Source organism: Baudoinia panamericana (assembly GCF_000338955.1).
Source record: "Baudoinia panamericana UAMH 10762 unplaced genomic scaffold BAUCOscaffold_1, whole genome shotgun sequence".
NCBI classification, from domain to species: Eukaryota; Fungi; Ascomycota; class Dothideomycetes; order Mycosphaerellales; family Teratosphaeriaceae; genus Baudoinia; species Baudoinia panamericana.
In genome coordinates this window covers 140,329-166,577 of record NW_006911257.1, presented here as the reverse complement: position 1 = coordinate 166,577, position 26,249 = coordinate 140,329, and the positions used below count along the sequence as shown (strand labels likewise).

The following is a 26,249-nucleotide window of genomic DNA, read 5'->3' as shown; positions in this document are numbered from 1 at the left end:
CATGTGAAGTTGCCTGTAAATGTGTATTCAGCATATACAGCCTAGTCTACTCAAACTTCATCGTATTGACAACCTTTCCAATCCCTTCAATCTCCACCACTACCTCGTCACCATCCTGCAGGAACTTCGGTGGCTTCATGCCGATGCCGACGCCACCTGGGGTGCCAGTCATGATCAGACTCCCAGCCTCCAGAGTCTGACCCGTGCTCAGGAACGAGACCAACTTCTTCACACCGAAGCACAGGTCAGAGGTACTGATGTCTTGCCTCAGCTCGCCGTTGACGTACGTCTTCATCCTGAGATTCGAGCCGTCACCGAGCAACTTCGTGGACGCAATGCACGGTCCGAGGGGAGCGTACTTGTCGAATGACTTTGAGAAGGAGAACTGAGGCAGCATGCCGGCCTTTTCCTTCTCCATCTGCCAGTCACGGCAGGAGACGTCGTTGCTGCTGACGTAGCCGGCAACATAATCGAGGGCCTCGTCTTCGGAGACGTTCTTGCAGTCTTTGCCGATGACAACTGTGAGCTCGCCTTCGTAGTCTAACTTAGGTTGACCAAGCTTGGGGATGGGCACGGGCTGTCGTGTGTCCGCGACGGCTTGTCGGGTCTTCATGAAAAGTGTCGGGTTCTTGGGTATGTCGAACCCAGTCTCCAAGACTATATACTTCATCAGCTCGCATTGCTTCAGTGGTCTCAGATATTTTGCACTTACTGTGCGTCGTGTAGTTCAGTCCGATACATCTGATGATAGGTACATCCGTCGGCGCCAATGGTCCAAGCAACTGCTTCACCTCATCCTCGTCTCCTGTTGCCTCCGCGGACATTGGATGCGAACCCTCCAGTACCTTCACCTTTAAGCCTCCCTTCAACGCCAAAGCATCAATATCAGGCTTCTCGTCCGACACGATTGGATCGCCATATCTGACTTTGCCGTCTTTGGCTGACACATACCGCACTAGACGGTCCCATTTCACTGCCGGTGACATGTTGTTGGTATATGGTTGTTTACCTAGATGAGCTTGTACCTGGAATGTCCTTCGAAGTGCGGTCGGCAAAGTACTCAAACGGTTCAACATGGGACGAGAGTACGATATAGGAGCTTCTTTATTCGGACAAGGACACACTTATTGCGACCCTTGCTCTCCGCAATCGCTTTGCTGTGGAGCGCGTCTCGACCACTGAACGCGGACTATCGGCGGGGGTTCGAGTCCTTCGGAAGCCCTCGTTTCGGCAGTTGGAGCGACAGGCAGAGGGAGCATCCTCACGTTTGTATGCAATATGTACCATCGTGTCAAAACGAACTGCAAGCGCCATAAAATCGCGCCGCTGTCGCAACGGTATCTGTGCTACGAAGTTCCCACTCGTAAGCCACGCTCTAGCTTGAAAAAAAGCTGCGTTGAGTGCTGGGGTCACGGTAGACTACCCCTACAACCCTGGTCGTCCGCCTTTTCACTGTTGTCTTAACCTAACGCCTAACACCGTACTACTGTGCAATGCTAAGTCATATCACAACCATTACCGTTTCCCGTGTTGAGTCACTACAGCGTACCTCCGCCGAGGACAGTCGTCCGTGCGATAGTCCTTAACCGAACGCTTTCTCAATGTTCCACCAAAGTGCCAGCAGACGCCAACTTCCGCACCCTCTCCCTAATCTTCTCAAACCCCTTGACAGCCTCCGTGTGCCTTTCGCTGCCCAAGTTCCACATCTCCCTTACCTCCTCATCCTCCTTCACCCCCTGCAGATACGAGCCAAAGCCGCCCGCGCCATGCGGCGTACCAACCGCATCTCCCGTAGCTTCAAGCCAGGCAGTCCCAGACGACAGCTGAAGCCGCGCCTTGCTCTCACGAGCGGTAAAGTGCTGCAGCATGCTGGCGTTGAAGGCGTGATAGGCCTGTAGGTATGAGCCGAATGCTGCGGCGTAAGCGTGCCATGACTGCTTCGATAGCCTCGTGGGTGGTTCAGGTGCTTTCGGCAAGGGCGGTAGTTGAAGCTTCTGTGGCTCTAAGGGGTGCGTTGGGAGCGTGGAAGCGGCTTGAGACTGGAATGGCAGATCAGAAGTCATTGCTGCCAGGCCTTGCAAGCCGTTTGTGGAACGAGCAATTGGCTCGACGTGGGAGAGGCCATGCAAATCAGCCTTGAGATCGACGTTCACAGTTGGAGTAGGTACATGTCCATTGACCTGTCCCTGCTGTGATTGCCGCCACGCAGAAGGCGGCACCGAGTAAAGTCTTGGCTCCTTGAATGATCCCTGATTAGATATCTGGTCCGGAGCTGCTTGTTCTGATTGAGCAGGCGGCGCCGCGTCGATATCCATTGCATCGCCATCGTTTCCAGCTTGGGCCGTATCCGCCTGATGAGCCGCGAAGTCAGATACATCATCATCCTCCACGATGTGAGGCTGTTGCGCGGTGCCAGAAGTAGCAGACCGGTCTCTTGCCTTACTGGGCTTCCGTCCCGGCCTTGCACCTTTTTTCGGACTTGGCGGGCCTGGTGGAGGAGGTGGCCAGGTCCAGGACGCGTCCTGGAATGTCTTCTCCCATTGCTCCTTACTGAAGCGTACGCTACCTGGCGCAGATTGCGGGTCCGGATGTTGCTCTTCGGCTATCGGTACGCCGTTCGTCTCACTATTACCGCCATTGTTCGAAGGCGGTACGTTCGTAGTGACGGAGCGCAGGCCGGACTTTTGCCGTGTCGAAGGGCTTGAACCCTTCCGCGTCGTAGTCGGCTCCGATGGAGCAAAGTAGTCTGGCGCACCGGTGAATTTGCCGCTCCACGCCCCTGGCGAGAAGCTCATGTTGATGTTCTCTTCGCTACGGCTCTTGTTGGGCGAAGCGTCTCTAGCAAATGGGTATGAAAAGCTATCATCACGGGTCTCGCAATTAGCACGTGTACTTTTGGCATGAAGAAGAAGCGGTAAAGTAGGAAACAACTCGAGCACGTGAGCCATAATGCGATTGAGCGAAGCATTGCCGCACGTATCACCCTTGCTGGCGGTCGAAACGAGCGTGCGGAAAACGTCCATGTCGAAGGTCCCAGGCACTTCGCCGAAGGACTTTGCAAGCTGGTGCTTTAAATAATCGTAGCCTTGCGCTACAGCATTGGAGGTATCGAGCGCGTGCTTGTTCAGTGTCCCGCCCGTGGGTGCCGACGTATCGAGAGGGGCAGCGTACGGCCCATCGCCAGCCGCAGGTTTCGTCGTACTTTGCTGACCTAGTCCGAAGAATCTGCTATGCGGCCTGGTAGCCTCGCGCGGTTCGGACTCGGATGTTGAACCGATGCCGAACCCTTGCGCGGGCCACCCGTCCAGCTCGAACTGAGAAGAACGAGAGGGGTTATGCTGAAAAGGATCAGGGTATGCATACATGTTGCTGGTGCCCTTCTGCTGCATGTCTGGCCGCTCATTGTCCGATTGCGCGCCATCAGCAGCAGGAGGATTGAAAGGGTTCGCAGTTCCGTTAAATCGCCTGATAGCTGGAGTAGGAACTTTCTTCGGTCGCTCAGATGTTGTGTTCGGTTGCGGCGCTGTGCCTGGTCGTTGCTCCTGCTCATTGTCTGGGTTAGATGGTCCCGATGACTCGTCAGACATGTCCGAACCGTCTTCAGAAGCCTCACTATCGCTATACGGGACAGAGTTCTGTTGCTGCGCCTCATCCTGCGGGTGCCCTTTAGTCTTCTGATGCTGACCAAGCGGGCTGGTGCTGCGTGCTCGACCCTGCGCGTTACCATTGGCATTAAGTTTCGAAGCATCGCGTGTGCTTGCTGATCGTCGCAGACCGTCCGAAGAGTCACGCCTGAACTGCGTCTTTTCGCCGATAAATGTACTGTAAGGCGTGCGCGTGCGAGTGCCTTCTGCGAATGGTACTTGTGGACTGCTGTTATTCGTGCTTGCGGTCTTGGTGGGCCGGCCTAACGGCTTCTGCGGGGCTGGCGAATACGGTGGCGAATACGGTGAGGTAGGCGATTGAGGCGGAGGCCCAGGAGGGGGCGGAGGTGGTGGAAAGGCGCCAGGCGGCATCCTGCCTAAATCTTCCGAACGGTTGCGGTGCGCATAGCCGCTGTCATTTGCCTTGCGTTCATCTGACCCCGGAGCATTTGGATCGAAACCTTGCTTCCTTGGCGTTTTCGAGCCGTCACCACGACCTACACCGGCAGTCTTCTGCTGCTGAAAGGATGCCCAAGCCGACTGTCGCGCATCCAGACCGCTGCCGTCAAATTGAGTTGGAGGCTTGCGGTAGTTCATGCCAGCACGAATCTCGTCTTCGCTTGGCATCTTCGTGTCAGCGCGTGGTGGCGGAACCGGTCTTTCAGTCGGAGGCTGCCCGTTTGATGGTCCACGACTAGGCGCAGGATTAGGTTGTCCCGGCTGGCCATTGTTCATGTTCTGCCAGGCTCGGAACATGTTCGAACGGTCTTGGACCGGGTCTTTACGGGCAGTAGGGGCGGTCTTCGGAAAGTTGGTAAAGCGATCTGCACCCGTAGGCGCAGCTCCTGGCACAGTGCTCGGTGGGCGCGCATAAGTGCCGGGCTGAGTTCGACGCGGCGGTGGCGGATAAGCTGAAGTCGCCTGATACGGGTTGCCAGTAGCCTGCGGTTGCTGACCAGGCCTGTTGGTAGGGTACAGACCTGCCTTTCGACGGTCGACATCGTACTTGGCCTTCAATGCCGGGTCTCCAAGGACTTCATGCGCCGTCTGTATGGCCTGGAACTTGGGCACGAACTCGTCTTCTTGGCCCTATGGGTGGGTGGGCAAGAGTGTCAGCCAAGTCTCAGACAGCAGGAGGTCTTCAACAACTAACCAGGTGTTTGTCTGGATGATATAGTCTACAGAGACTGCGGTACTGCCGCTTGATATCCTCAACGCTGGCGGACGTGGGGAGCTCAAGATCAGCATAGTAGTCTATCCACAGTCAGCACATTCGTTTCCCTGTCCCAACAGCAACAGCAGTGGCGACACACTATGCTTGATGTCAGCTTTGACCATCTTTCCTTTCTCGGCGCCGATCAGCTCAGATCAGATAAGAATCAGATCAGATCAGATCAGATCAGCGCGGTGTATTCGAAGAGGAAAGATAGCATGAAGGCGGTGGTGTTGCACGAAGCAGTGGCTCGGCCTTGGCACGTGAACAAGTGCGTGCGCCTGCCTAGCGTCGAGGCCGCCTCGGTGCCGGGGATCGGGTTCAACCAGATACGGAAGAGTGTGCAACAGCTTCCAGAAGCTATACACCGTCACAGTCGTGGTCGAGGAGATGAACGCGGCGGTGAAGTGTTGTTCGCGAACACCCGATGTTCCGGGCGGCTCGATCGTGCAGCAGCTGTTAAGAGACGATGATATCACTGCTGGCAACGAAGCATTCCTCGGCGTCGGTGCAAGAACCGCCAGGTTTCTGAAGCTGATGTTGTTATACTCTTGGAGCATTCATACGTACGTGAATCATGGAGAAGGGGCAACAGACGACGGGGACACTGACGTGAACAAACGCGCTTCGATGCCCGAGCCAGGATCAGCTGCAACGTCGCCGCTAGCCGCACGGCACAGCGGGCCGCAAACGCCACGATTCAAGCGTGGCTGATGCTTGTGCTTCGCGGAAGAACATAAATACATGTACCTTATACATAACAGGATGAGGCAAGGCTCGCAGATGCATTCCATGAAAGTGTGCAAACCTTGCCGTAGGCAGACATTAGCGTCCTAAGCTAGATCTTAGGATGGGAAGAAGTGGGCTGTTCACCCTGATCTACTGGTTCTCAGCGCTGATGCATGTGTGGGCAGCGAGAATTCCTGCTACCTCACTGACACTCAGATCAGGCTGATGCAAGGCCGTATGAAGCCTTCTTCGTTGCGGTGCTGCTGTGGACGACATCAGAGCTCCGCAAAGACACTGATCTAGACTGTATCGATCAGACCGTTCGCTGTGATTACTGCCACTTTCATTCGAGACGGAGGGGCCACGGCAAGCGTTCCAATCGGCAGTGGCAATGGAATGGAAGCAACGTGCCACACTGTCTGCAACAGCTTGGTGGCAGAAATCAAGGCTCCCACCGCCGAAGTTGACAGGAGGAGCACAGGTACGTTGTGAGTAGACTCAACTGAGCGCTGTCCGGCGCTGGGTCCCTCAGTCTTGTTTCGTTGAGGCCGAATGCTCTGTCCTCTAAGAAAGATAACAGCCAGGAATGCTCGTGAATAGGATTAGCAGCTCCACATTATTTATCCAACTGGGACGCCGCATCGTGAGGTCATCCAACATTCGGAGCACTCCAACCGAACGTGTAGATTCGTCGAGACTTCCGGGCCGAACAGAAACACTACGCAGGAAGACACCTGTTAGAACAGCACTAATCCCTTGGCAACACTCTTGCCAATCAACCGGCCAAAAACACGGACCCGATTTTCCGGAGCCTTCAAGATCACTTCCACCATCAGGTCTCTCTGCATGTATTCTTCATCGATGCCGCGAACGCTGATCGTGGTGCGCGCCAGAGCGGCGTTATCAGGGTAGGGTGTAGCAGCGACCCATTCCTCGTCTTCGACGCCTATGACCGCAGCAAACCTCTTCCGAGTTTGTTCTTCGTCTTCGTTTTTGACGCAGAATTTGATCGTCTCCATTCCCAGAGCGCCGCATGCATGTTGTGTGATGCCGGCGTCGTTGACGCGCACGCGCTGGCTTCTCGGACCGGAATCGTGGACCCAGTAGGGCAGCAGGTTTTCAGAGCTGTAAAAGGGTCTGAGGGCTTCCCATTGGACTTCCGTTCCTCCAGGGCTGACAAGTATTTCTCGAACAGGTACTTGGTAACTACCAGGGAGTCGGTTGCGCATGGCTTGGTGGTCGTTCCGTGTTCCAGCAGCGGTCGTGAGCGCCCACCCAACGTACTCTGGATGCTTTAACGCAGGGCGACCTTCGAAGTTGAGGTACGTCCCATCCCGAAAGTAAATTGCCAGGCTGCGCGTTGGAGATTGATTGCCAGGGACAATGGTGAAGTGCTTCCGGAGGCTAGCTGGAGGGCTTTGGATGAAGCTGTCCGGCACGGCGATGGTGATGTGGTCTATACGCAGATCATCATATGAAGCGAGTGGGACGTCGTCGAACTGTTCGCTGGTACGCTCGCCCTTGAGTGGGGACGGTGATGTGATCGAGGCCTCTTTGAACTCTTCCCTGGATGAACGCATTGGTCCTGGTGAGATCTGCTTCAGCACATGTGGCAGACTCTCCACGGCAGACTTGCCCTTGCTCGTGGAGTCTTGTACTGACGTTCATTACGGACAAGCGGTCTTGCTTCATGGTGTTACGAGCTAGTTGTCTTTCCACCCCATGCATACACAGCACGTGTGGCGGCGGCTTAGACTACGCCAAGGAGTGCGCAGAAGCAGAAGCGACCCCGCCAGACGACGCTCAGCACAGTCAAGCGTTAAGGCTGAGCAAGGAGTATGAGTCTGCATCCGCCCGTAATTGAAAGCTCTTGCTTAGCAAATTGTACCGTTTGCGTGCCTGAAGGTTGCACTCAACATTACAATGCTTTGCAAAAACACCGCGTATCTGTGGGGTCTCTCTCGATTCGTAAGAAAGTTAGATATCTTCGTAATATAACGGATACTAGCTATATTAACGTTGTTTATAGTACTATTATTAGTATAATAGTTATTTGTTTACTTAGTATATAATTAAACTATTCTGAATACTGAATATAGCGCTTAATAGCTAGAGCGATAGAGATTACGTAACTAGCCGTACGACTCTAGGGTTCGGCTAATATTATATAACTCCTAACTGCCGGCTACTTTAAGGCAGCAATATATCGAATATAGCTATAAGAATGTACTAAATATACTATATAGCTATAATAAACTGAATCAATCAATATCTGTTATATAGAACAGATAATATAGTTACGCACTATAGTATCCTTAATAGCTATACGAATTTTTAGGAGACCCCACAATGGGCGGTGTTTTTGCAAAGCATTGTAGCATGCAGACACCTCTGCGGCACGGTCGGACGTTACTGTGGCGATGACCACGTCTGCTGTCTTCCGAAATGCAAGTATTCGTCGAACGAGATGGATACTTTGCATCGCGTTATGCAGAGCTTACAGCCTCGCACGTTATGTAGTATGTTGTGATATCTGGCTCCGGTCATAGAAACAAGGGCGGCAAGGGGTAGGGCTGTCTCCAGTATACCTACCGCCATTGCAGACTGGTAGCAATAGCAAGAAACAACGTCATATTTGTGATGGTATCGGTTCGTTCTGTTTCACTGTGTCCACCCTATGTTGGAACCGCATCTCGCGTCACGCTGGATTGGCTGCGCGGGATCCACTTTAGACCGCACATAGTTTGAGGGCAGCAGAAGGTCTGGCTTCCTACGGTCACTAGGACTCGATTCGCCTTGACAATCATACAAAGGGACCTGGGACTGTCCGTTCCCAGACTATGGCAGGCTTGTTCGACCCTTATCCCCAGTCTGGCAACTTACGCGTTGCAGACAATCTTAGGATGCCGCTCAGGCTGTCTCATGTTCGCGCACAACTCCACCTAAGGCCGCACGCCGCTCCGGAGTCACGAGTGATGGGTAATGGTTCGGAGGACGACACGAGGTCGATGACCAAGCGAGCGGCGTGTTCCTCTGGCGCCACATATAAGAACGTGCTTACCTCGTTAGCCAAGTCAAGAGAACATGTATACCAAATCATCTCCATCAAACATATTACTCGACCACATGATTTTTGACCCATATCTCGATCCTCCACGTACCGAGCCATTTGACATGAGCACCTCCATCCCAGTGGCGGCGAGATCGCCGGTAACGATGAACGCGGTCATCAAGCTCTCAGCCCTCGGTCAAGCCGCCTTCGTGCGTGACCGCCCCGTCCCCCAGCCACGTCCGGGCTACATCCTGGTCAAGACAAAGGCTGTAGCCCTCAATCCGATCGACTGGATGCAGATCGATACCTTCCCGGCCCCCAACGCCCTTCTGGGACGAGATTACTCCGGCGTGATCGAAGCGGTCGGCGCTGGTGTGACCTCGACTAAGTTTCGCAAGGGCGACCGCGTGTGTGGATACGTCCTCGGGGGAGACCATCTGAGCCCGGAAAATGGGGCGTTTGCGGAGTACGTGCTGGCCAAGGCGGAGGTGGGCCAGTTCCATATCCCGGCGTCGATGGGTTTCGAAGAGGCGGCGACGCTGGGATCGGCGGTGATTACAGGGATGTGTGGGCTGTACCTCAAGCTCGGTTTGCAAGAGGGGGCGGGTGCGGGCAATGGAGAATTCATTCTGATATATGGTGGTAGTACGGCCAGTGCGGCCATGGGTATCCAGATGGCTGTGCGGTAACGTCTTCCCTTGCCTGCATTTGCGTTTGATCCGCGGATGAAGTGCTGATGGATGATGTGGAAGATCGGGCTACACGGTCATAACAACATGCTCTCCACACAACAAGTCCTTTGTTGAATCCCTTGGCGCTCATCACATCTTCGACTACAGAAGCCCCGATTGCGCCGCCTCCATCCGCGAACTCACAGCAGATAAGCTCAAGTACTTGTGGGATACCATCGCTACACTGTCCACAGCTGCCTTCTGTGCCGGCGTTATGAGCAGTGAAGGTGGGCACTACGTGTCCCTCTTACCGTCGACTTCCCTCGCACCGGCGAGTACGCGGTAAGGGCAGAGTTCATGGACGCCACGCAGTGCTTGGGCGAGTACTTCGAGTACGGCCCTGCACGTCTTCCAGTCCCTGTCGATCCCGCCGCATTCATGTTCATGAAGGCTAGAGGGGAGTCTGTAGAGCAGATGCTGGAGGCGAGAGAACTCAGGCCGCATGTCGTCGAGGTAGGGGAAGGCGGACTGGCTGGCGTCTTGGATGGCGTGGACCATTTGAGGAAGCGGGTGGTGAGCGCTCGGAAGCTTGTCTATCGTATTGAGGACACCCCAGTAGCGAAAGCGTCCAGGGCCGGATAGATAGAGTCGAAGGAGAGTTACTTCAATCTCGACTTGACGACAGCGCAAGACTCTTCCTATCGCTCAGCTAAATGTGACGTTACCCTCACAAGCCTCCACCAGCAACCTCTCGAACGCATCTTCCGTCGGTCGTGGGGCCGCATGCCAGAGAAGGACCCAGTCGCTATAGGGTACCTCCTCCCGTCCCCATTGCCCGGCCTGCGGACCCTCATACCCACCTCTCCACCAGCCTGCTTTCTGACTGACTGGCAGAGTCCCGAGGGTGGGCAGATCGGCGCAAACGCCCGTGTTGAAGATAGAGTACAGACCGTACAGCGTAAAAGATACGATGCACGTGCGCCGTATGCTCTCACCGAGCAGCCAAATGGCCCCGTTATGTGTCCAGCGTCTGGACTCGGTTTCGTAGCGGCGCAGAAGAGCGAGGGAGTGCTTCGCCATCTGAGCCTCCTGTGCTGCGAATGTGATACGTTGGTGAAGGTCGTTACTGAACAGCCTAATGTGCTGGTAGAGGAGCAGGGCTTGGAGCCGGGCGAGATCATCGAACAACGTACCGGTGATACAGTTAGTGAGTAGGTTTGCGGATTCCGCGTCAAGACTCGTGAAGAGCAGGTTGCGGTTTCGTGGGTTAAGGTGCAGATAGGATGCTGCGAGCCCAAAAGCGGCCCGGATCACTGAGGGTTAGGCCAGGCTGTAGAGATCCTTGTGGATAAAAGAAATCTCTGTGTCGTCAACGAACGCCTTTGGAATGCCTCTGAGGTGCTCGAGCACCCAATGGCGGCCGGGAGTCTGGGCCGAGATTGGTGGGAGTTCACCGAGAATGCCGAGTGTGCCTGGGAGCGGCGAGTACGTATGGAAGGTGTCGAGTTCAGCTAAAGCTACGCTGAGTTCAACGTTCGTCCTGTCCGTATCTGACAACGACTTGAAGTTTTGGTAGCTCTCAGTGCGAGATTCTGTTGTAGCGGTCTCTACGGCTGCCAACCCGTTCGTAAGTATGTTCTCGGTTCGATTCGAGTCCGCTCTCGATTCGCTTTCGCATGATTCGTAAATGTAAACACATTCTTTATTCGTTCGGCTGCATCTGCCGCAAATGGGTTGGCTGTGGTCGCATTTTCGTCTGCCTGCGTAGCATTTCTGGCAAGACTTTCTGCGGAGAGACATCCTTCACGCAGTTGTCGACTGTCGCACCCTCCATCCGTCGGCGGGCGAGAATATAGCTAGAGTTAATAGATCATTGACAAACCAAGACATGTTGAAGAAACAAAGCTGACTAATTCAACTATTCGCTCGGCTTGATGTGAATTGTGAAAAATTGACAGCCGAGCGAAGCAGTCCACAGATGCATTCTTGGTCAACCATGAAGAGTATGAAGGTAAGGCGGCAGAATATACAATCCTAAGTGACATCTATGCTATGTTGTTGATGATGGAGGGAAGAATTTGAATGTGTGAATTTCGAAAACTGTTATAAATTGATGTTAGGTGGCTAGACGACGGACGATGACTTTGATACGCCAAATGATCAGTGAGTGCTGCAGCCTGTAGAGATACACTGCTGTTCATCCTGGTATGTGAATGTAGGTAGCTGTCCGACCGAAAGCCCTAGTTCTCCGAGGTGGCCGCTGTTCTGTCGTTGTACGGAACTTGCCGGTCGGGAACGCTGTAGAGAAAGTGTTACAAGCTACACAGACGCACCTTACTACACCCCCTCACTTCGTTGGTGGTATGCTTAAGGAGCCGCATTTCTATTGACCTTCGCAGATAGACGGCACGTTGTTGAAGGTGATTCGCTGGTGCTTGCGGTTCAGTGATGTGCGTGTGTGACGGCATGAATGGGACGCGCCCAGGAGCCCAGGAACCCAAGAGCCAAGTCGTGGCAACGATCGAAAAAGCTACCATCTACCGTGGTGTAGTCGAAAGACGCGTCATAACGGCTGGACAAGAACACACGAGAGGTCACCGAGGCCATCACGGCGAAGTTCTCAGTGCTGTTCGCTCCCTGGCTCGCTGTTTGCATTCAGATCGCGCGTGTGGCCAAGGGCTTGGACACGCGACCATGAAGTCTGCCAATCCCTCGCCGAGCAACGTCCCATCCCATCTCAAGCAAACTCAAAGTCTTGTATAGTACCCTCTATCGCACACGTGGGCCAGCCTCGAAGTGTGAGCGGACGACCTGGATATGGGACGATGAAGCCGCAGCTCATCAACAGATGCTTTTGCTTCTGCCAACGACCGCTTTAGCGATGCTGCGGTGCTTCTAGCATATTGGCCATGCTGTAGTTGCGCGAGAACGGGCGAGTATAACTCTCACATCTTCCACTTCAGCTCTTCCGTCCCTGTGGTTTTCTTGCCAGTCCTGATCTGTCGTCCAGAGTGGTAAGCTCTGCTAGCCTCCATTCATCATGAAGTTCGGCAAGGGGAATGCCTCTGTGTTCGACACATGGCGCCTCTTCGATGCGGCGGAAAAGCGCAACATCGCCATTTACGTGGCAGGTATCATGCTGTACAAGTTTGGCCTTGAGGCATTCAACGGCTCTATTCAGGCTCTTGCAACCAACCGGTACGTACACAAGTGACCTTCTCTGCTCTGTGCTGACAACACACTTTCGCATGATAGCTACGACTGGGAAGTTCAGCGTTTCGGTGGAAGATCCCGCACTTTCGAGCGCCTTGGTCTCCTCACTGCTCTGAACCAGGCTTTCCAATGCGTGGGATCCATCCTCATCGCTCCTCTCAGTAAGCGACAGATCGATGCGTGATCCCGTCTAGGAAGAGTGAGACACAGCTAAGAACCCCACTCATCGATTACTAGTCAAGCGCTACCCTACCAAGAATGTGCTATGTGTCGCAGTTCTTGTGTTCGGCGTCTTTACCGCCATACTACTGATCGTCGACGCCGCAACCGGCGGACACTTCAAGCCAAAAGGCGCTAGGTCGAACGACTTCTCATACTACGGTACCTGGGATACAGACGGCATGATACCCGTATACTGTTTCTGTAAGCGGAACGACTTTATCCAGAAGGTCTGAATACATGCTAACCCTTCCACCCATCGATCCGTAGGCGGCATTGCATATGGCATGGTTGAACTGATCCGCCGCGTTATCCCTCGTGACATCGTGGGCGGTAACGTGCAGAAGCTCCGTCGTATGGATGCGATGGTTCACATCTTCTACGGTGAGTCTTCATGCTGCGCGACAGACTCATGTACACAACTGACTGGTTCTCAACAGAGATCTCGGGTACAGGCGGCGCGTTCTGCACTGCCCTCGCACTGATCCCAAGATTCGGCAACAACATGTCATTCATCATTACGCCCATCCTTTTCGCTTGTGCTGCAACCGCATGGTTCTTCATCCGACTCACGAATCAACAGCTCGAGAAGAGTGACGGTGCACCGAAGGGCATGATGCACTACTTTAGTATCATCTGGCGCTCGGTATACCTCTTCCTGCTCTCTATCTGGCGAGGTGCGGTCATCATCTTCACAAACCGGAAGTTCATCTGGTTGCTACCCGGCTACTCCTTCGCGTTGTACGGTCATCGCTACCTGGAAAACGGTATCGCACCGCTCATCGCACGTCGCTACTTGGGCAACTCCGCTTGGTCGCAGATCATGGTCGGAGGCTCCAACTTCGGTGAGCTGCTCGGCGCCCTTACCGTCTTCCTCTTCACCAATCTCGTGCATACCCCGATGCCATGGCTTCGTCTCGATGCCCTTATGCTCCTCATCGTCTGGTACCTGCCATTCTGGTACCCACCAAGAAACCAGATCAAACAAGCATGGATTGTGGCGGCCACCTTCTTGCCCGTCAGTTACGGCTGGGCAGCCGGAGATGTGTCGCTGGCGGCCTATATCCAGGCTTCTCTTGCCCGCATTGAGAAGGATACGAAGGATGTCAGCGCTCTGGGAGCGGTCATGTCCTTCCTCTACTCGACGTACATCGTCATCTACGCTATCGCTTCTCCGACGCTCGGACGCTATGTCGACAGCGTCTACAATCGCACTGGTGGATCCCGAGGTGGCGACATCCATGGCGCGATCTACAACGTTGCCGGCGTACAGTTCACCGTTCTTACTTGCGTTGTCATTGCCTCGACATTCATCCCCAAGGTAAGCCAGTTGGCTGTCGTCCCAGTGCGGTGTCGCAGATTTACTGACATGGTACGCACAGGGCGCAATCGCGTTCAACCCACCAGCCCTTTATGGTGAGAGACTTGACTCCGATGTCGACGGTCTCATCGACAATGACCGCTCATCGTCAGAGGACATTGACGAGAAGGCATTTGACCCAGTTCGAAAGGGTAACATCACGAACGGATTGGAGGATGCCATCGTGCCCCATGAGCCTACGACTGCCAAGACAGCTGTGTAATCCACGACGGGACGACTAAAGGAGCAATGCGGGGCCAGATATTGTCAAGATGTAAGAGAAAGGCGGTGGTGGTGTGGCAGTTGACGGCACATATAGAATGTAAGGTAAGCCATTGCTGGCTGGACGACATACTCTCTTTGATGATAAGGTCTCAAAACATCCACATTACTCCCTGATTAGTGCTTCTTCTGCTCGGGTGGAGTTTCGCCCAATGTTACCTGTCGCATAGGAGTTCTACCAGAAATGGTTGAAACTTTCACTGAAAGGTCGACAGTCCGAACAGGGATGCTACCTTCGTGGTGCACTGAATAGTGGCCTTTTCGTGTGCCCACGCTCGCCATTTCAATCCCTGTGGAGGCTGAGCTGCAGGGCTGTGGGCGTAGTGTAGCGGGTGGCGTCTGATCTGGACACTATCACATAGGAGCTGTAGGCGAGCTCACCACGGTACTTGTTGACCATGTTGAACATAATGAGCTGGCAAGACCCTTGATACATGATGAGTAGTAGAAGTGGAACTACGAAGTTGCAGTCCGGGTAATGAGAACGGGCGAAAACCAGCTGTCCGGTTGCTCTGGATGACGGCCTTGTGAAACACACACACCTCACATTAACACAGCCTCCACAACCGCACATCTGCAGTCGGACAGCGCCTTCATCCGGCCACTCTACGCAAGCAGCGACCATGGAAGTCACTTGACAGTGCATGTCATGCTGCATGACGAAGAACACGATGTACCGGAAGTGGATGTGATTTGTTACACTTGATCGTGCCCAAGCTGCTGTATGGTCTTGGCTAGTACGACACACGGCGCATTCTTCGCTAGCTGGAGCTGTTTATATCTTGCTATCTCGCTCACTTTCATCCCTTGATGGCTGAGGTAGCCATCATCTTACATCGAGCACGCCGAACAATGAACACGGAGCATATCCAAAGTCAGGAGAGATGCATTCGCAGCGCTTGATCTTCGCGCTGCTCCCGCTACTGTTCGCACAGCATGCAGCAGGCTTCACCCGATGCGACATCTCCCATTGCAGGACGAGTATTGCAAGTGCTTTGCAAACCAACCCTGTGTTTGGGTACGATGACACGGTCTTTGCCAACATACCCGCAGGTCCAGACAATGCAACATTGTGGTTACATGGGTGCGAGATGTTCTGTGCGGCCAACAGAACAATCGTAGACGACTGCCCCGCACGCCTGGTGCAATGGTTTCTCCCCGTGCTCTTCCTCGTCGTGAGTGTCATTACGCCGCCGATGGTGCCTTGGGCCCGTGTCTGGATCGTCCTGCGACCGGTGGCTGATCCATGGTCGGCTGTCTTTGCGCTTGCCTATCATATTGAGCTCGCGCATAGGTGCTGTCTTGCTGTCCAACCACTGGCAGCTCAACTGGGAGATGGAGCGGAACCAGCTTCAGCGATTGAGGGTCAGGTGAACATTTTATTTCGGATGCTGACCAAATTGTTCCGAGATACTCTGTCAGCCATACAGCACACAACCCTGAACATGGCCAAAGCATCGCTAAGGCTGTGCCAGGACCCGCCACTCGAAGAGTGCCTTGCACTAGTCCTCCTGACGCTAGTCGAGATGGAACCTGGCTCCAGTCCGACAACAGGTCTGGAACGCCTTCGTAGCCTCCTCCAGACTTCATGTTCGGCGACGAATAAGAGGCTTGTAGGTCACGTCTACACGATCGCAAGCAAATTGATGGACAATCGCTCGCACAGCACCCTTCAAGCCGTGCTCACCACCATCTTTTGCGCAGTCAGCATTCTGATAGCCACTGTCCCAGCAGTCGGCGGCTCGACGCCCTCTGGTGCCATGGTCGCGGCCGCCCTCACACTGTCACCGCTCATCACAGTTGTTCTCTTAAGCAATGCCATCGGTGCGCCTGCATCACTACGTCGAGTACAAGAAATCATGAATGAATTCGACGAACGATGCACTGCCTCACATCCGGGTCCATTATTGGTTACTTCGAGCGCCATCAACGCGGCCGATCTTGACAGTCTTGTCTTCACAAGCGGCACGACGTGGTATCAACCAAGACGCTCAGACAAAGGAACTTTGCCCCTTACTGCGTACTTCGGAATAACGACCATACTGCTGCTTACTGACTTCATCCTTTCCTTCGCGGCCGCGTTCGTTGCGCTCGCAGGCCCGCCAGCCTACGTCAACGACCGCCACTGGGTCTTAGTCGGCTTGTTCTTCGCCTGGGTTGCCAACGCCCTCACATCCCGCATCCTCATACATTGGCTAGCCGGCAGCGACAAAGAGCCCCGTAGTTATCAGCGCTTAGGCCTGTACACTGGCATTAAAGACCTTGCTGTGGCGCTCGCAGTAGCCGTACTGTTTTCGGCTACTACGTGTGGCTGGCTGAGCACCTGCCGTATTTGGGCCAACATGTACGGGTTTCCAGGACGCAGCTCCCACACGGTGCCGCTGAACAATGATGCAGCATTTCATTTCAACAACTACACGCTGTATCCGTGGCTCGTGGGTGTCTGCCTGGGCTCCCACTTTCTGACTTACATTCTGATCAGATGGTTCCTATGGCCGTGGACGACATTCCGTCTCTTTGCTTAAAGCATGGAGGATGTTTGTGCTCGATGAAGTTCGTGAGCCGGGGAGAGGCAGCTCCTTCAACAATGCGAAAAGTTTACGATGACAGCAATACGCCGCCCGTATATGCCGGAGAACGTGATGTCCAGATCTGTCAGGTTTGCCTCGAGTCGCTCCAGATACTGTGTAACGATTCATCTGTTGTCCCAGCACGTCTTGCGAAACCAATCGTGCTGCATCCTTCAGAGCTCATATGACCCGGCCGATCCGTTGCAACGCAGATGGACATGATGACACGTCCCAGGCCCCTGCTACGTTGACAATGCGTGATTACAAGAATGACCGAGAACGGCAGGACTACTCCGCCGAAATCAAGCGATCCACAGCTACGATTCGTTCCGAGAGAGTTGTTGTGTTTTTCGCCTCTCTTTGACGAGCCAAGTCAGCGTCCCGATGGCATACAGTGAGGGTAGGGAGAACAATAGATTCCAGCGTCGTCCGGACCCAACTCTGGTGTATATCAGAGAGACTTCCGTATCGAATTCAGTTAGATTAGTAGACGCTGCATCTTCGCCACCCATGTAACTGTAATAGGCCCCGAAGGCGATGCCACTGAGGATGCCAAGCAGGTCCTCTAGTGGGTTAGTCGACTCGTTGAACGTTCGCGAGTACCGGTCCCGATTAGTGGCATTGAAAGACATGTCCGTCAAGTCATATCGGTTCGTGATTACTCGGAAGAGTGTTGTAGGCCAGCCGTCTCTGAAAGCACCCTCACCCAGCAACTGCCACGAAGCTGCAGCACTGGTTACCAGGGCGTCTGTTGGAACAAACGAGTCCAGCCCGTAATATCTGGGTGACGACATGTTATCTGCGTCATCAAGAACGACAGCTTTGCACGTTGTTCCATCGCTATCGACTCCGCCAGGAAACTGCTCATCCGTCACTGAAGCCAGTTCATCGCCGCTCAATGTCGTCGATCGCCTATAGGTGACCTCCCGCATTGCTAGTGATGGCTGCATGTCTACGTGGCAGGCCACGGCATATGTCTGAGGTCGGGGGTCGAGGGCGAAATAAGCCTCGTCGAAAACTGAATAGGCGAGCGTCTCGGCATATTCTTTAAGTCCCCCAAAAAGCACGGTTGCGGATCCAACGTCCTGTCCGAGAGTGCAGGCGCCAGCGGCGGCAGCTGCTTCGATGTTCGGATCCAGGGCGTATACAGGTGTGGTGATATTACAGCTGCCAGAAGTGACTGATACCGTATTTGCAGACAATGTGACGTTACCAGCAGGTCCGCATTTGACCGGATTTCGCGCCACAACGGGTAGACAAACAGACTGTGATTGAAAAGCGGGATTCGCTAAAACGTTATAGCTGTATTGATCGGAGGACAAGAAAACAAACCCGCCGAATAACTGGGCAGCGCCAATAGCGTTCTTGAACACTGGTGTTCCGTCCAAGACATAGGAGAAGGATGCCGTAGAAAGATGGTTCTGTAGGTCAAGAAATGTGGAAGCCAGAGCATACAGCGGACACCCGGCGTCCGAACTGCCATTGGGGCTCACGAACGTCCCATTGGCCAGCTGCCAAGAGAAGTCCGCTCCTTGCTCCGGTGTTGCTGAAGCCGCAAGACAGTTTTGGGAGCCAAGCGGTATGTAGACTGAACCATGCTGCAGCACATTATTTGGAGAGGGTGCAATAGCTGCAACGAAGGCTGCAGTTGTCAGTCCAACAATGAGCCCAGACAGTAGGATGTCTAGCGCATCCCTGTGTATTTTCAGCCCTATGGCTGTACCAGCCCGCTGCAAGAAGCGAGATCTGGCCTTTTTGTGCAATGTCGCTTTTCGGAGAAGGTTTGCGATGCGTAGCTTCTGGATTTGCCCTGAGGTGAATGTAGTGGTCAAGGTGGCTACAACAGTTGTTCCAAGGGTGTAGAGAGTGTGTTGGGTTGTTGAAAGTGAACCTTGCACTGTAAAGGGAATGTCGACAAAGACGACGATCACCAGGAAGATGACCAAGATCGCGTGGGTCGCAATGGCTGCATACGCCATGCGCAGCGAAGTGTAACTGGCATCTTCCGGTATGAGCATGGATGTGATGATCTTGTACTCCTCGCCACACTGGTTGGTGGTCGTAGAAGCCTGGGCCTTCACCACGGGTTTCTTTGACACCAAATGCTCCAGCTCCATATCTGCCATTTCTGTAGTATATAACGAGCGAGAAGATAATGCCTACTGCCCGGCTAGTTCCATGTTCATTCGCCGCTGAAGATGCGGATAGCGGTCATCGCAGGTGTCAGAGGATGGAATAAGGATGCAAACGGCTTTTACAGTACTTTACTGCCTGTTCCGCCTTCTCATGCGCACGCCTCGCTTCGCAATGACCTGGAGAATACTCATGATGGTAGACAGGTGATATACACACGAAAGGGATTCGTTTCAAACCAGGAGCCTTCATCTCCGGCCTTGGCGCTTAACCTTACGGCGACTAGGTAGGGGCTGGATCGCAGCACCACGTTATCCTGTACCGGGTGATTGCTGACATTGTAGTCCAACATCGCCTCCAAAATTTGTTATGTACAGCAATGAGTGCTGTGGTGTGAAAGCATACCAATCTTTGCTAGCTGAAAGGGAATAAGAGGTGGAATCTCTACCCATGGTTGTGGCAGTGCACTGACTAGCGCAGAGCAACTGCACGTGATGTCTGCATCACCAAGGATATATCATTGATCGCCATCAAGGTCGGTCCTGCGAACATGATCTTATTTGTAACTGTGTTATTTGTCACTGCATCGTACATCAGGGGAGTCGGCAATCTCGTCATAATAAACACTGGTAAGCTCGTAAACAAATGTGTTTTCCTCTTAAGGCGGTATCTCCCACGAGTAGGGCAAGGTGCCGGTGGAATGATGGAACTGCCGACCTTACCGAGGAGCCTCCCGGGAGTCTGACTTCCTTTGCTCCTGGCGATGCGCTGAGGGGTCGCTCGCACTGGCCTGGCACTGCATGTCTTGCTGGTGTGCTCAAATCCATAACCGCAGGTGAATGCCCAGGTAACAAACTTCTCCTTCCCAAAAATCTCGCTGCCGTCTTCCCCAAACGCCTCAATTTCCATCATGGCTCCAGGTGGACTTCAGACTCATCATCTCTCCTCATCTGAGAAAGGGCTTTCCAGCGTTAGCACGTTGATTATCGGCTCGAAATTCTGCATTCTAATTGATCCTCCATTCCTGGTACCAGATGCTAATGCTGTGGTCTCATGGGTCAAGAAGGTCGGCACGGCTACGGCATTCATTACAGCGAACGTGCCTGCTGACACTATCGAATAGACGACATCCCTCCCTTTGAAAGCAGTATTTGTAACCCATCACCATCCGGATCACTATTTCTCGGCCAATCCCGTCCTTGATGCCTTCCCAGGATCTCAACTCTTCGCAGCACCGTACGTCTGCGCAGGGATTGATAGGGAGTACGATGAGAAGGTCAAGTGAGCAACCATTTACACAGTCTTTTCGGAATGTGCGCGCGTTGACCTAACTTCTGTCATGTCACAGGTACTGGCCATCTGTATTTGGCAAGGAGAATGTGCCGGAGAAGCCGACGAAACCAACACCCTTCGAGCACAGCTTGATCGTGCTGGAGGGCAATGAAACTTCACCAGTAATCTTGCTAGGCCCATTGCAGGGCGACTCAGTAGATCATACCTTATTTTGGCTGCCCACAGAGCAAACAATTGTCTGTGGCGACTCTGTCTATGCGCGGAGTACGCACGCTTGGGTGGAGGAGGTCGAAACTCCGCAGCTGTTGCATGCTTGGCACCGGACGCTAGATCTCATCGAAGCGCTCAAGCCTGTGAAGGTTATTCCAGGCCACATCGAGCAGGGCTGGGCTCTGGACGCTAAGGAGGATCTTGCGTACATGAGGAAGTACCTCGATCTCTTTGCGGAGAAGATTACGAATGCGAAAAAGAAGCCTACGGTTGACGAGCTGTACAAGACGTTCAAAGATGCGTTTCCGCAAGCTGGTGCGCATGACCTTACTCATACTTCCAAGGTGGTGTGACATGCTAATACTTTGACAGACAAGAACCTCGACTTCTTCCTCGGCCATCTGTCGAATCAGTTCGGCGAAGGTGGACAAGTATGGGAGGAGAATAGACACCACAATGTCGGTGCTAGGACGAAGGAGCAGTTGGAGGCGTACTATTTCACCGCGTAACGCAGCGTTGTGCTAACCATGACGCCCACGTACGTACTTCTCAATCGATCAAATGCTGCCGCAATAACTCCCCTCCCGGTGGCGCCCCCACGGTCTCCGCATCATGATGCGCATCCTCCAATTCGTAGGGATATAGCATTGCGTAGATACATTAACATACAATGACTGCGAGTGTAATTCTTTCCTGCATTGCAATGACCGGCCGTCTATCTTACGTTGCATGTCCGTGCAGGATTGCCGTGCGTTCCGCTCCGCTCCGGCATTTGGCATGCTACCATGTGAAGCGCATCAGCCCCGGAGACAGTGCAATAGGCAGCAAGAAGTGAGCGCACACCACCGTGCTGAGCGGGAAGACGGCGATGAAAATGTTGATCCGCCAAAACAGTGGGACAGCCGTTGCAAGGACGATCATTGTTATTGCGCTTCCAAAACAGAACACGAGCGTCCCTTTGAAACCTCGAAGGATCTTCGGAATCTCTTGGAAGAAGGTAGTATCTTCAGCTTCTTTGTTGGTAGCGCCCTGGAGGTTGTAGGGTAGAACGGTCAGTCATGTCCCAGACAGTCGCAAGGGCCTAAAGATATTGCTTTACGTACCCATGTCATATTGAAACCTAGCAAATGGCTTACAATCGCTTGCGAAGTGTGTAAGCTGACGCCTCCGAGGAAGATGTAGAGTAGCGGCATCCAGCAAAAGTTCTCGAGTAGAGCAGAGAAGAGGCTCTTCTCACCCGTTCTATAGCGGAGGACACCTGAGATTGATGGGTAGGAAGCGTCAGCTGTGTTGCAGACAGCCGCAGGGGAATACACATCGCTCTGCTTACCTAGGGCTACGTTGCCCATGCCAGAGAATATCACAACGACCGCGACATAGATCTTGAAGCTGTCCATGAAGTAGTGGTCCAGCTTACCATTCATCCAGCCGGTAAGGAAGTAGTTCGCTAAGGTAAGGATCCAGGACGATGCCAGTGCGTAGTAGCTGTTTCACGTTAGCATACCTGGGCAAGTATGGCTCCAAATCTGAAATCATACGTTCCAATGTATGCCATGATGGTTACCTTCGAAGGCAGTGGCATGCGGGATCCAAGAAAGGTCCTGAAAAGCTTGGTGAATGGTCCTCGGATCAACCAATACTTGACAGGGTGGAACACCTAAACCATGATTGTCACTTTCAACAGTTTTCTTGCATGCCGGTGTCTGTCAACAATGTCTTGACCTACAAGCTCTGAACAACCGTACGCATACTTCTCCCATCGTGCTAACTCGTCGTAAACCGTGAGGGAGACACCTTCCTTGAAGCCGTCACCCTGGTAAGCACCAAGGCGGACCTGAAGCCAGCAGCAACAGGGTCAGCAATGGCCATCGCGGTACCTTCGTTCTGCTCATTGGAATACGCACCAAGTAGCCTGCGGCCTGTAACCGAAGCGCCATGTCAAAGTCTTCGGAGACCGTACTCTCTGACCAATACTTCTCGCGGTGATCGTCCGGACAGTCATACGCAATATCTTGCAGTGCTGACCAGCGAAGAACGGCATTATGACCAACGAAAGGTGCAACATCGCCGCATGCGACGGCCTGATCACGGCAAGTAGGACCCTTAGCAACGATGCATATCTATATGGCGGCCCTGGCCATCGTTGTACTTACGAAGCGGATAGCGGTATACACCAGATTTGTGAAGAACGTGATACCTCGCTCGAAGAAGGAGTTCGTGACGTTCATCACACCCGAGGAATACTGAAGGATCGCAACCTGAAGGTGTGCACCACGACCGTCAGCATTGTCTCAGACGCAAAGGCAGCATTGTGCTTAACAATTGCGTACTTCTGGGCTCTGTTCCATCTCAGAAACTGCGTCGAGGAAGCAATCCTCTGGTACGCGGGTGTCGGAGTCGATAATCAGTATATAATCGCCAAAGCGAATGTTGCCGTCAGCCCATGTTCGACCTCGATCTTCGGTTATGACTTGATTAAGAGCCTCGGAGTAGACTTGTGCCTCATCATCTTGAGTCCATTTTTCACCGCGTTGCACATCAAGTGACAGCAGACGATCTTCCACCCTGCAACTGACCCACATGGCGTAGTTCATGTTCGATGCCTTCTTGAACTTGCCCCTGCGGAGGAAGGGCTCCGAGACACCGTCACTTGGCTTGGGGTTATGCTTCGGGCGTGCAACCCATCCGATGTTGTGTTCCTCGTAGAAGTCTTGTCGGGCCTGCGAGTCCTCTGCAGAGATGAGCTGCATACCGTCGTCATCGACGAAAATATTCGCAGTCCCGCCTTGCTTTTCATAAGTCGAGATAGCCGCCTTAACAGAATGGACGGTAGGCTCGATGACTGCTCGCAAGCCCTCTTTGTAGACTGGCATCTGTATCGTAACATGTGGCAGAGGGCCGGCGGCATCGCGGCGAAGGCGCTTCGGTTTGACACCGCTGTAGTACTTGGTGTTGCGATGGATCTGCGCGATTGGGCCCACGATCTGCATAACGCAGCCAACCTTTGACCGATACGATGTAGGTTAGCAATGGTTCTGACGAAGCATTTGGCTGTGGGTAAGCGTACCAGAGATTGGAAGAAGAAGAGACAAAGCCAGGCCTGAAGGGCGACGACCAGAAGAAGTCCGAATCGGTAGTAGGTATGGTCGATAGAGCTCTCTTTCACAATGCGCGCCCAGCCAGAACCAAGCGCACTGACTGTCAACGCCAGGGTCATACCGCAGGTTACTGGCGTCAGCATAACAATGCTGCGAGGTTTCTCCACGGCGCCAACTTCGACGTCGGTTGCGGATGCGGATGCGGATGCGGATGCGACATCTTCGACAGGGACAGCACCTGGCTCGTGTATCTCGCTGATGCTGTCAATAGCTTCGCGCTTCTCATTCCAGAGCATCTCCATGAGCTCTTGCTCGATCTTCGCGGCACGGTCAAGGATGTGCTTAGGATCGTCATCCCATACGACCAGACTGCCACGGTCTGCGATGAAAGCAGCAAACTGATGCTTCTGGCAGCGCGGGAGCTGGGAAATGTCGGGCAGAACCTGTAGCCGTAGGCCGTCCCTGAGTGGTACGAATCCGTAGGTATTGTTGTGTAGGAATAGTTTGACCACGCGAGTGGTGACGGTCACAGCACACTCCCGGGAGTCAGTGCAAAGTCGGACGATACTGTAGCGCGATAAGAGCGTTGACTTACGCGAACGTTGAGATGCTGTACTGCCGCAGCAAACCCGTCTGGCTCCGACATCAGGTCTGCAGGGCAGGCAGTGTATTCGCTTCCCCATTTCTTGAGTATGACACCCTCATCCGGGCCACCGGAAGTCCACAGTCTCTCAGCTTGCTGTTGATAAAGCCAGTTCACCATCATATCACACCTCATCTCATGCGTACTTGCATTGTAGCCTTTGAGCTCCGCATCCGGGAGAACAGACGCAGGACGTAGTTTGGTCGGGGTAGCGAAGCCATCGAGCATAGCGGTCGATGCTTGAATCGGTGAAGCCTTGACTTCAATAGTCGTCGCCGTCTCGCGCCACCCGGGTACGCTGCGATCGTCATGCTTCGTGCGCTTTGCGGGCTTGAGGTAAGAAAGGAAGCCCATGATTTGGGTGGAGTCTGGAGTTTAGCACAGAGACGGAGAGCACTTTGCAGTAACAAGCAATCTAGTGGACTGGCACTGGGGTCCTAAATGATGGATCAACATGGCCATGAGTGCCAGGTCCTGCAAGATACAGGCGTTTGAGCGTCTTCCTATAACAAGGGAGACAAAGGCTACCAGAAGTGAAAATAGAACTGACCCACCATGTATGCTGGTAGCAGTGCAGAAGCGCCGTATGAAACGTGCTCGCTTAACCAACATCGACACTTCGGCAGCAGATCAATAACCGGGATGGAGAGAGAACAGCAGGGATGCTGATGTCGGGTGGTGCTTGTCGCTGACAGCAACTTGTATGGCATGCCAAGGTCCGGCATGGCAGGGTGCGCGTGCAGTGGACGAGAAGCCCGGCCGCGGGCGAGAGATGTTCGACCAGGTTATTCGATAGCAATGACCGGCTGACCTGGCGAATTACATTCCGCAGTGCACACAGCAGCGACTTCTCAGCGTCGTGAAACGTATTCACACGCAGATGTGCTGGCCAACACAACTCACGCACATTCATGGTTAAGCTTGAATCATGCTCGTTCCGTCTGCAGGAGTCCTAGATTGCGAAGTCTCTGGCCGTTCAGCAGACAGCGTCCAGATAAGGTGCCGGACAATGCTGCTTTCAGATGGACAGCCAGGCAATGAGTGCGATTATGCAGACAAACCCCAGAATAGTGCCGAAAGACGGCAAACGTGGTTGTCAGCCAAGCACCAGGTGCATGGACCAGGCCTGAAGTTCGCAGTCGTACTGCATTTGACTTCTTCCTGAATGGTTGAGGTGACCACAAAACCTGGTGAGGTTGTGCGAAGCTCTATGCGGCTCCCTTATCGTCGTGCGGGAACTCGGTGGAGTCCGCACGGTAACCTGCATATGCGTTGGCACGGCGAAGCACGATCGTAAGTCGCCACGCAAAGTGACTTCTCCTTGGTATGTATCAAATCGTTGAGATACTGAGTTGGGTCGAGAGGTTAACTTGACGGATCATAAAGGATGCTAGATTGTGTGACACTTAGTCCGTCCGAGAACGCTCACTGTCGCACTTGATTATGCAGTGTTATCCCAAGCACCCGGCGTGGGACCCCCTCTGAGCCTCTCGTCTGCTGTTGAGCGGTTCGGTTGCCGCGTTCACGGCACGATCGCCCTGGTCTCGCGTGGACGTTGATACGGCAGTTCGCCATCGTCCCGCACCGCAGCTGTGGACACCGAGCTTGGCGACGGAGCGATGTGTGCAGTCGAATAGACGCTTGAAAGCGGTAGATAGATACTGTCTACCACAGCTCGGTAGATCAGAGTCCGAGCCAATGTTGGGTACATGTCAGTCGTCCGGACTGAATAGACGAATGGACTATTCTTCATTGAAGGAAGCTCGGAAGAGTGGCCGGGCATCAACCACAATATCTCGGCCGGTCCTTTGACCACGATCGCCCGAACCAGCCTTTCCTTTACAACCATAACCTGCCGCAACGACATCACCGCGAAGTATGTGTTGTGCGCTGCCCAAGACGTCACAATCGTCTCAAAC

At 53.6% G+C, this 26,249-nt stretch overlaps 11 protein-coding genes across 11 annotated transcripts; 5 read left to right on the top strand and 6 right to left on the bottom strand.

Annotated features, from left to right (window-relative positions):
• Positions 1–46: 46 nt before the first annotated feature.
• BAUCODRAFT_118192 (uncharacterized protein) lies at positions 47–986 on the bottom strand (the record flags this gene model as incomplete). Its single annotated transcript, XM_007673415.1, has 2 exons — positions 47–657; positions 713–986. 2 exons carry the CDS (start codon positions 984–986, stop codon positions 47–49), a joined length of 885 nt encoding a protein of 294 aa, XP_007671605.1.
• A 612-nt stretch (positions 987–1,598) lies between these two features.
• BAUCODRAFT_20527 (uncharacterized protein) lies at positions 1,599–4,982 on the bottom strand (the record flags this gene model as incomplete). The annotated part of the gene is made up of 3 exons (XM_007673414.1): positions 1,599–4,733; positions 4,798–4,898; positions 4,958–4,982. 3 exons carry the CDS (start codon positions 4,980–4,982, stop codon positions 1,599–1,601), a joined length of 3,261 nt encoding a protein of 1,086 aa, XP_007671604.1.
• Positions 4,983–6,038: 1,056 nt separating this feature from the next.
• Positions 6,039–7,333, bottom strand: BAUCODRAFT_163797 (uncharacterized protein). The gene is made up of 2 exons (XM_007673413.1): positions 7,249–7,333; positions 6,039–7,171 (listed from the first exon to the last, which is right to left on the bottom strand). The coding sequence occupies exon 2, from the start codon at positions 7,164–7,166 to the stop codon at positions 6,324–6,326; it is 843 nt and encodes a 280-aa protein (XP_007671603.1). The 5' UTR covers positions 7,167–7,171; positions 7,249–7,333; the 3' UTR covers positions 6,039–6,323.
• Positions 7,334–7,943: 610 nt separating this feature from the next.
• BAUCODRAFT_163794 (uncharacterized protein) lies at positions 7,944–8,195 on the bottom strand. The gene has a single exon (XM_007673412.1). The coding sequence runs from the start codon at positions 8,182–8,184 to the stop codon at positions 7,996–7,998; it is 189 nt and encodes a 62-aa protein (XP_007671602.1). The 5' UTR covers positions 8,185–8,195; the 3' UTR covers positions 7,944–7,995.
• A 607-nt stretch (positions 8,196–8,802) lies between these two features.
• Positions 8,803–9,951, top strand: BAUCODRAFT_62221 (uncharacterized protein; the record flags this gene model as incomplete). The annotated part of the gene is given in 3 exon segments (XM_007673411.1): positions 8,803–9,323; positions 9,391–9,644; positions 9,662–9,951. The coding sequence occupies 3 exon segments, from the start codon at positions 8,803–8,805 to the stop codon at positions 9,949–9,951; spliced, it is 1,065 nt and encodes a 354-aa protein (XP_007671601.1).
• A 1,702-nt stretch (positions 9,952–11,653) lies between these two features.
• BAUCODRAFT_163750 (uncharacterized protein) lies at positions 11,654–12,211 on the top strand. The gene has a single exon (XM_007673410.1). The coding sequence runs from the start codon at positions 11,758–11,760 to the stop codon at positions 12,070–12,072; it is 315 nt and encodes a 104-aa protein (XP_007671600.1). The 5' UTR covers positions 11,654–11,757; the 3' UTR covers positions 12,073–12,211.
• A 138-nt stretch (positions 12,212–12,349) lies between these two features.
• BAUCODRAFT_566100 (uncharacterized protein) lies at positions 12,350–14,412 on the top strand (the record flags this gene model as incomplete). Its single annotated transcript, XM_007673409.1, has 6 exons — positions 12,350–12,507; positions 12,565–12,683; positions 12,760–12,945; positions 13,012–13,125; positions 13,182–14,062; positions 14,124–14,412. 6 exons carry the CDS (start codon positions 12,350–12,352, stop codon positions 14,322–14,324), a joined length of 1,659 nt encoding a protein of 552 aa, XP_007671599.1. The 3' UTR covers positions 14,325–14,412.
• A 742-nt stretch (positions 14,413–15,154) lies between these two features.
• Positions 15,155–17,089, top strand: BAUCODRAFT_163744 (uncharacterized protein). The gene has a single exon (XM_007673408.1). It carries the CDS (start codon positions 15,268–15,270, stop codon positions 16,906–16,908), a length of 1,641 nt encoding a protein of 546 aa, XP_007671598.1. The 5' UTR covers positions 15,155–15,267; the 3' UTR covers positions 16,909–17,089.
• A 181-nt stretch (positions 17,090–17,270) lies between these two features.
• BAUCODRAFT_118186 (uncharacterized protein) lies at positions 17,271–19,079 on the bottom strand (the record flags this gene model as incomplete). Its single annotated transcript, XM_007673407.1, has 1 exon — positions 17,271–19,079. The coding sequence occupies one exon, from the start codon at positions 19,077–19,079 to the stop codon at positions 17,271–17,273; it is 1,809 nt and encodes a 602-aa protein (XP_007671597.1).
• A 753-nt stretch (positions 19,080–19,832) lies between these two features.
• Positions 19,833–21,264, top strand: BAUCODRAFT_28764 (uncharacterized protein). The gene is made up of 4 exons (XM_007673406.1): positions 19,833–20,152; positions 20,210–20,367; positions 20,435–20,904; positions 20,962–21,264. Exons 1-4 carry the CDS (start codon positions 19,997–19,999, stop codon positions 21,096–21,098), a joined length of 921 nt encoding a protein of 306 aa, XP_007671596.1. The 5' UTR covers positions 19,833–19,996; the 3' UTR covers positions 21,099–21,264.
• A 105-nt stretch (positions 21,265–21,369) lies between these two features.
• On the bottom strand, positions 21,370–24,558 carry BAUCODRAFT_60947 (uncharacterized protein; the record flags this gene model as incomplete). Its single annotated transcript, XM_007673405.1, has 10 exons — positions 21,370–21,618; positions 21,693–21,847; positions 21,920–22,074; positions 22,128–22,246; positions 22,316–22,423; positions 22,494–22,670; positions 22,743–22,847; positions 22,920–23,591; positions 23,657–24,223; positions 24,283–24,558. 10 exons carry the CDS (start codon positions 24,556–24,558, stop codon positions 21,370–21,372), a joined length of 2,583 nt encoding a protein of 860 aa, XP_007671595.1.
• Between the last annotated feature and the right edge of the window lie 1,691 nt (positions 24,559–26,249).